We start from the raw sequence: 9056 nt of genomic DNA on the forward strand, positions 1-9056 counted from the left end.
AAGAGAGCATTGACCATTGATTCAATACAGCACTAATATACATATTCAGGCATTAGCACCACCACCAAAAGGGGTTTTTTCACATTTAGAAAGACAAGTGGGACTTGTAGTTCAGGACTCTGCAGGGTTCCTCATCACTTCCTCTTCCTGTTCCAGATCCCTCTGGGATTTGTGGTTCAGCATCACAGCCTGCAGGACTCTGCAGGGTTGCTCCCCTTCTGCTCTATACTAATATTACATGTCCTATTCACACAACACATTACATTACACAATGCATACACTACAGTATGAACTTTCATTACCTGGATAGATCACAGCTCTTCTCCACGGAAAGAAAGTGAAATCGGGGTGAGGACTTATCTGAACAATGCAGCTGTAAAAGGATTCTTGGATGAGGAGTGTGACGGGCTAGCTGGCAGTGACCTAGCCCCGGGGTTTTGAAAGGGCAAAAGATGATTGAAGGATTTTGGATTACCTTTCCTCACCAATTAGGCCCAGAGATTCACCCCTCATGTCCCCTGATTGCTGATTGGCCCCTTGGGTCACCTGGAGGGGGATAAAAGGGGTAGCACGGCTGACTCAGGGAGAGACCAGGAAGGGAGTACGAGGAAGGAGCTTCAAAGAGCTGGTCCAGCGGGGCAGAAGCAGTTGCCCCAGAAGAGTCTGAAGAAGCAGGACCTGCAGGCAGGAGTTGGACCCTCAGCAGCGCGGTGTGTGGCCAGCAGAAGAGGCTCCAGGATCCCCTAGGAGAGGCTGTGGCCAGCAGGAGGATCTGAGCAGCGACCTGAGGGCCCAGTTCGGCTTCCAGCTCCTCCAATGGGAGACTAAGCAGCTCGACATGAGGCCGGGACTCCAGGAAAGTCAAGACCCCCAGCAGTTTGGATTAGTACAAACAGTGGTAGCTGTGTGGCACTGTTCTTGCCTACCATGTGTGTGATCTGAGTTCAAATCCTGGCTTTGGTGACTTGGGGTGAGTGAACTAACAAAGAGAAAATCTTCTTGCAGTAGACAGGAGCCATTGTGTTTTCCACCTTTCTCCCCCTCCAGGTACCTAGGCCCTAAATTTCTTTGTCCTTTGACATTTTGTATTTTGTGCCCTTTTATATTTCCCCAGTATTGTTCCCTCATTAAAAGGTATATGGTTAAGTCCCCAGTGGTGGTCTGGCTCTGCTCTATAGGGGGAGGAGAGCCCCTACACCTCCCACAGCGCTTGTGCACCTGCTTTGATCCCTTCAATTGGAGAAGGGGTACCTTTTTGGAGTACTGCCTGGGTTACAGGAGCTTCTGGCCCAAGCCAAAGCCAGGAAAAAACAGAGTGGGTATCTTCCTTAGGAGACTTTTGTTGTTAACCCAAGCCCATCAGATCCTGAGTGATAGCCAAGGATATCCAAGCCCCAGTGGACCTGCTCTCTGACGGTGACTGCATGGATCCTCCAAGAGGAAAACCCCCCCTCCCGGCACACACCATAACTTTCCATGAAGCAAACCAGGCGGGCAGCACCTCCTGGGCGGCAGCCCCATTCCTCCACACCCAGCTCTGCAGGGACATGGGCTGTGCATCTCCAGCAGGTACAGACACTTGTCCCAGCACATCGTCAAAGCAGCAGCTTGTTACACAGGTCGTGGGGGAAAAGAGCATTGTGCACTTTAGATGCCATTCTGATGAGTACCTTAAACATCTCTGCAGCTTGTATGTGAATGAATGGCCAGAGACTTGTCTTAAAGAATACAGCTTTTCAGGCTGTGGATCTGACATTTAGACAGCCAGCTGTCTGTCTAACCTGCTTTTGAACGTTTCCAAGGATGGAGATCCCACAATTTCTCCAGGTAGCCAGTTCCAGTGTTTGCCCACCCTCATGCAATATCTCGTAGCATGTGGCAAAATGATTTTGGATGCCCAGTTTCAGCCAAATGTTTGCTATGTTTGTAACACCCAACCCCTAGGGCTCAGGTCCTCCATAGAAATCTTCTTTGCAGGACAGAAATCATGAACTAGTGCAACCAGTGCCAGCCCAGGCAGGACTGGCTATAAGCAACCCTTTCCTCAACTCTTTCCAGCATCATAGGCCCTCTTTGTCTGGTGCCCTCCCTCCCGATCCCACACTCAGGACAGCGTCTGTCTCATGAATTCCAAGATTTGGGTAGCGGGGACATTTCCAGGGGACACGGTAGGAATCCTGGTACAGGTTGCCTAGAGGGCCCCCTATAGCACAACAGCATTGTGTCACTGTCCAGATGCAGATGGCACAACATCTGGTGAGGACTTGGAAGATGCCAATGCATCCCAGTTTGACCCAGAGGTAATTGAACGTCTTGAAGCTTCCCTGAGCCACTTTAGGTGAGGGAACAGAAAATGAGCATCTGGGCCTGGAGCTGATAACAGCAAAACAGTGCTTTAGGCTCGCACAATTGTGTAGACCTTGTGAATCTCATGAGGCCAACCTAGTAAATTGGCTACAGAGGCACCTCCTACAACAATTGGCACTTCCTGGGAGCACTGCCTCCAGGGTTACCATTGCCCTCTGGCAGGAGTGACACTGGCACTCTCCCCCTGGGCCCATGGCCCTGTACCACCAGCTACTTCACTTATTCTTTGTACTTGGACAGAGTACAGCTCCACTCACCAGCTCTGGTCTGAGGCAGTATTGGATACCCTCCAAGGGATGAGAGACCAAGGGGAAGCCTGCCTGGCTGATACCACTTGGCCCCCTGCACAATTTCCAGCCCTGGAAGCCGGGCCCACAGCTTAGGATTCTGTTTCTCGACCCTCTGGAGGGATGGCTGCACACAGCCTCCAGTTTGATAGAGAGGAGACCTTTGGGAGTGGTACTGGGGAGGCTGGGAGAGTAGCCACCCAGGCCAAACGGTGCAAACTGACCAGGACACTAGTCTGCAGCCCCATCCAGACTCAGAGGTCTTCCCGCATGGCCCCCAAAGAGCTATCCACTTCATCAGCCATCCTGCTGTCCTGCCCAGTCCCCACAGCACATAGATGGGCCCAGAGTAGCTGCCCACTTTCTGTCTGCAAAAAGCAATGAGCTGTGTCCTGAGTAGCCACACAGGCAGTAAAACCTAGATCTGCCCAGTTTGTGCTTCCATGCTGGGTGTTAGGTGTTTGGCTATGGCTCAGGTTGCTGGGTATGTCTGTATTTACTCTTACAGATAATGGTGTGTTTATAGATAAGAGTACAGTTATGATTTGAGGAATGACCATAACTGTGGTTAGTGTTATGTTCATTGTAAGTCCCAGGGTATACACTGAAGAAATGCATCATCCAGTAATACCTACAGTCCCACCCTACTAATAAAAAGATTTCTCTTAGTGGTTTTTGGTCAGAGAAAAAAAAATGCCCTGACCTACCCGATTTCTCCCAAAAAGGGGAAAAAAAACCCCATCGACAACTGGAAAAAAATCTTCAACGAGAATGGAAAAAAAGCAGAAAGTAGCTATATATGTCTCAAAAATATTTTATTTACTAAACATGTGAGAACATTAAAGCTCTTCAGAGTGACCATACAATAATGAGTAAAGAAACAAGGAGCAGCACTTACACAAACCCCATTGTGATACATTGAAATGACTCCATGTTTCATGAATTAATGCATTCAATGTAGGAGCCATACCATCAGTGATATCATCATGCCCAATGGCATTTAGCAGTATCTCTGTTATGTGCGGTTTCTAGTCATTGCCTTTACTTTCATTCCACCCTCTTTGAGTTTCCATCTGTCAGTGTCTCAGTTTATACACTGGGATAATCCATTTGTATTGTAGAGGACAATTGGAGACAGGCTGCAAGGTGCACTGGGCCATTGAATGTGGCGGTTTGACCTTGACCACTTTCTGTTCTCGAAGGTTCAATAGTTTGGAGATCCCCTGAGCCAGCAGCACCATACAGGCTGTACAATCAAATCTAAAAGAAGGTAACAGTCCTCCAAGATCAGAGAGATGGAAATGTCTGAGGCTGGAGACAGGGAAGTAAAATGTGCAGAAAGACATGATGTTTGTAGAAGGTAACTACCCTGTGTTAGATTCCCCAGACAAACGATAGCATGATAGAGCAAACTCTACCTTCGAGGTTGCAAGTCATAATGTCCAGGATAGTCCTGTTAATCTATGCATGGAGAATGTGATAAGTCATGCTATCAACTTGTGATACTTTCCTGGAGTATACTGAATCCAGGAGAAATTAGAGGAGGGACAGGAGAAGGGTACCCAAATATAATGTTAGATAAAACAATCAGACTGCTCCACATGTGTTTAAGACTGTACATTGACCTTCATCTTCTTAGATCAAACTAAAACATGTGATGTAAAAAAACCTACTGTTTGTTAAAAAACGAAAAATGATTAATTTAAAGGAAGGTGAGGGGCCAGAAAATGGTTAAAAATAAATACAAATTGGAGGTCAGAAATAAACTTCCAAATGGAAAGGACTGTATCAGGAATGCTTTTGATGGACCAGTCCACCACATGTCCCATCAACATGCCAGAACAGACCCTCTACTCCTGTCCCATGTCTCAGGGACATAACCTCAGCGGGGAATCCTGCCCAACCCAGAGCCAAGGACAGAGTCTCTCCCCAGCAAATGAGACTGGAGGGAAAGTGAAGATGGGGGCTTTGGTATCAGCGTTGAAAAATTCCACCTTCCCCTCATCGTAGTCTAGACAGACCCTGATCCTCCTTGGGACCTGACTCAGGGACAAGGGGGTCACCACAGGTGCTGTGAGGGCCTTGTACTGGCCACCCCACTGCGCCAGAGACCAGATCCCCTCTTCAGGATTAAGGGTGATCCCTCCTTTCCTCTTCACAGACTCTCTGGCAACCCCCACAACCCAGTACTTCCCGTGCCCCACCTCTACCTCCCAGTAATGTCCCCCTGCGCTGAATCTCTCACAGCCCAGCACGCAACGCTCAGAGTCGAATCTCCCAGGGTTGTCAGGCAGATCCTGCCGTGTGTCTGCCCATCTCACACTTTTCTGATCCTCAGAAACCAGGAGTTGTGGGTGAGCCGTGGCTGGATCCAGAGTCACATTTGCTGCAGGAGGGAAGATAAAACCAGAGTGTAAGGGGCAGGACTGAGTGCTGGGGGAGGCTGGACTGAGTCAGTGCCAGAATCTGCCCCAGGTGGGGAGAAAATATGGTGAGCCTCCTGCCTGGTGCCCCTCTCAGCCTTAGCTATGCTCCTGCAGTGGTGTCCTGACTGATGAACTAGGGAGAAAGGATGAAAGCAAAGGAAACCTCAGCTGACGACCAGAGTTCCCCGATTTTTCTGATGGATCCAGAAGACCTCCCATCTGTAATCTGGGATCTGTTCCTTACTCCTCAGCCAAGGGGGAGGATCACAGAGAAGTTCTTGCACACACCTATGGGTTCCTCCCAAGGAAGCCAGAGGCAGGGAAAGAAGTTTCCCCCTCATCCTTCCTTGCTCAACAGCTGCATCCACGTTAGGAAAAGAGGTGTGGAGCGGCAGCATCCTAGCAAAGAAAAGGCAACTGTAGGTTTATCCTGCCTTCGTTCTGGTAGGCAAGGGACCGAATGAGGAGGGGTTCAGATCTACCTTATCCGTAGACCCACATTGCAGACCTGCACTGCCTCTTGTTGCATAGTATTTCTACCCTTTCTCACAGTGCCCTTTATCTTACTCTGCTGTCATTTCCTCTCTGCCTGGTCCATGGAGCCACATGCCTTCATGGCTGAGCTGAGTGCAGGATGTGTATAAAGTGGGAGGCCCCTGGCTCAGTTGAAGCCCTGACAATAAGACAGTCTTTCATGAAGGACTGAAGGGAGACATAGTGTAACAAGGGGTGAGTGAGCAGGGTGCCAGCCCTAGCAGGCACCAGAGTGGTGGCTGCCTGCACTGCTCCTTCCACTGCAGCAGCAACAGTGTGGGGGTGCTGGGGAGGGGCAGATCATGCAACAGCAGTATCCAGGGACTTTATGGCCTGGGACAGGTAAAGACTCCCAGCCTTGCTGCCCTCTGCTCTGGCACTCAGCGGCATCCCCCCAGGCCCTCCACTCTCCAGCAGAGTTATGTGCAGGGTGCAACCCTTGCCAAGTTACACTTGTAGTGAGGCTGCTTCCCTTGACTCCCTGCTCACATCTACTATGCCCAACCCACCCCTCATAAAAGATTGTAACCAACAGTCATAAAATGTACATGCACAGTGTATAAATGGGCTTTGTTTGATTCACTACTTCTGCTGCAATGAAAAGTCTCCTTCTACGACCTGGACATGGGAGAGGAGGTGGACATTATATACCTAGTCTTCCAAAAGGCCTTTGATCTATTATCCCATGATATACTTGTGGGAAAATTGGAGGATTGTGGGCTTAACTGCTTGATGGTTCAGTGGGTAGGAAACTGCCTGTGAGGGAGGACTCAGAGTGTTCCTATGAATGGATCTGTGTCATCCTGGCAGGATGTGGCCAGTGGTGTCCCTCAGGGGCCTGTGCTTGGTCTGGTGCTTTTCAACATCTTTACCAATGATTTGGATGTGGGAGTGAGGAGCTCACTGGTCAAGCTTGCGGATGACCCCAAGTTATGGGGGAGCATGGTCGTGCCTGCAGATAGGCTGCAGATATAGGTGGACCTGGGCAGGCTGGATAGTTGGGCGAGTTGGAACCAGATGAAGTTCAACACTCAGAAGTGTAAAGTGCTTCATCTGGGGGCAAACGATCCCCAACATACCTACAGGCTTGGTGGCGACAATTTGACTTGCACCATGGCTGAAAGGGACTTAGGGGTAATAATGAACCATCGCATGAAAATGAGCCATCAGTGCGATGCTGTAGCCAGCAGGGCAAACAACACTCTGGCATGGATCAACCGATGCATCTCATGTAAACCAAGGAAGTGATTCTTCCACTGTACTCAGTGCGAGTGAGACCACAGCTGGAGCACTGCATCTCGTTCTGGGCACCGCACTTCAACAAGGATGTGGAAAAGAGGGTCCAGAGAAGAGCCACCCATGTGATCAGAGACTTGCAAGGCAAGCTGTAGGAAAGGCTGAGGGACTTGGGCCTCTTCAGCCGAAAGAAGAGAAGGCTGAGAGGGGACTTGGTAGCAGCTTACTGCTTCATCAGGGAAGTACATCAAGAGCTTGGTGAACAGCTGTTCCCCAGGGCACCCTTGGGGAAGACCAGGAGTAATGGTAGAAACTCCTGGAAGACCACTTCAGGCTGAATTCCAGGAAAAACTCCTTTGCAGTTGGGGTGTCCAGACTGTGGAAGAAGCTCCCTGCAGAGGTGGTGCAATCACCTACCTGGAAATATTCAGGAGGAGACTGGACAGTCACCTCGCTGGGGTCACCTGACACCCAGTTCTCTTTCCTGCCTAGTGCAGGAGGGCTGGACCCAATAACCTTGCGAGGTCCCTTCCGGCCCCTGACAATCTCTGAGTCTTCCCTCTCCTGCCCATCACTTCATCTCAGCTGGCTGCTTCATTTTCAGAAGAAGTGCCCTCTATCTTGAACTGGATTTTCTGGTTTGCCTCTTTCCCCTCTCTCTGTAACTCTGGTCTGGACACTTTTCTTTCACCGTATGCATAGTAATTAGACACCAGACTCAGAGTTTACTGCAGGGCATAACAAGCACTGTTTGCACCCTTGACAGCAGTGGTAGCTGCAGCATTTTTAGCAGCATTTTTATCATTCTTGCACTCCTTCTAAATCATCTTATTAGGAGACTACTTGAGGCTGGTGCCCTACTTATCCACCCCTAGTTACATTAATGATTCGCTCTGTTTCTCCTTCACAAAGTGTGCCTCTGTCCCTCTCCCAGGCAGCAAGTAGTGAGAAAGAGTGAGAGGAAGAGCAGAGCAGAAGCCAAAAGGGGATGAACATTTGCAGAGACAGAGCAGGGCCTGGCTGTGTAGGAGGTGTGAGCCCCACATGCCCTGTGTAACTCTGAAACATGCTGCCAGACATCCCCTCAGGTAGTAGTGCATGTGCCAGCAGAGGAAGAGGAGGAGATGTGATAACGCCTGGATGTGCCATGTCATGCCACAAAACCTGCCTCTCATCACAGTGTGTAGTGAATGGCAGGAGACCTTGCGATATGCCTTCAGTTATCCACTTTCACATACAAGGAAAAGGGGCCACATTCTCTTACGTGGATACTGATAAAGGATATTTCATGTTTTATTACCTTCCTTTAGAAGTGCAGCAAGTTCTCTCCAGCCTGAAAAAAAACACATATTCAAGTATGAGAACTCCTCTGAACACACATAATGATTTTCCATAGTGATACATGAGGGGAAAAACACGGATATAATTTCTATCAGGTGTTTACTACAATATTAAAAAAAATGAAACCACACATATATGTGTTTCTCATGTGGAGGCTAAAGATTTAACACAATATATCTTGTGACATTAAAATGCTAAGACTACATTGAATGTCCCTTCAAGGACCTAAATGCTACAGCCACATCACTGCAGTTGTCTTACACTTCTGTCTTGGGTTACATTTTCAGGAGTACAGTCAAGGCATTTAGATTAATCATTAACTTGATTATATCCAATCAATGCTTCAGTTTATTTTAGCAAAAGGTGAAACATTGTTTTTTCTTCTTTTCTTATTCCATAGTGCTTTCAGATGATTTTTTAATTCATTCCCTAGTTTTTTTGTTTATAATATTCCATTTGCAACTACTTTTCAGCAGCCTTAGTCTTGCTTCTATTTTACAATTAAATATAATGAAGAAAAAAAAGTAAATCACACCCCTCTTCCCCGCCCCCGCCCTCCGCAAACACATGAATACAAACAAAGCCACTGTGCTCATTGCAGTCCAGCTGTTTGCCAAAGTGGAAAGAGGAAAAGTGAGACTTACCAACTTCTTTCACATGTTTCCCTAAAAATATGTAAAGAAATTAATAAAGGTTACTATTTAGAGGTTATTCCTTCCTTGATAGACATTGAAAGAACAACTATGTATGAATTTGTACCAGCGTATGTAGGCTTATATTAGAGTTATGACATAGGAAAGGTACTTTAGGATTGATGAACATTTTGTCTTTGAGCATTCAAAAAGGTGTGGATTTAAAATTTCTG

At 48.0% G+C, this 9056-nt stretch overlaps 1 protein-coding gene across 1 annotated transcript; it reads right to left on the bottom strand.

The window, feature by feature from the left end:
* Positions 1–3459: 3459 nt before the first annotated feature.
* LOC102369084 (butyrophilin subfamily 1 member A1-like) lies at positions 3460–8856 on the bottom strand (the record flags this gene model as incomplete). Its single annotated transcript, XM_014525793.2, has 3 exons — positions 3460–5040; positions 8151–8183; positions 8836–8856. Coding segments are annotated over 3 exons (572 nt in total), but the record flags the coding sequence as incomplete, so codon positions are not given.
* Between the last annotated feature and the right edge of the window lie 200 nt (positions 8857–9056).

This window comes from Alligator sinensis, unplaced genomic scaffold (assembly GCF_000455745.1).
Source record: "Alligator sinensis unplaced genomic scaffold, ASM45574v1 scaffold900_1, whole genome shotgun sequence".
NCBI classification, from domain to species: domain Eukaryota; kingdom Metazoa; phylum Chordata; order Crocodylia; family Alligatoridae; genus Alligator; species Alligator sinensis.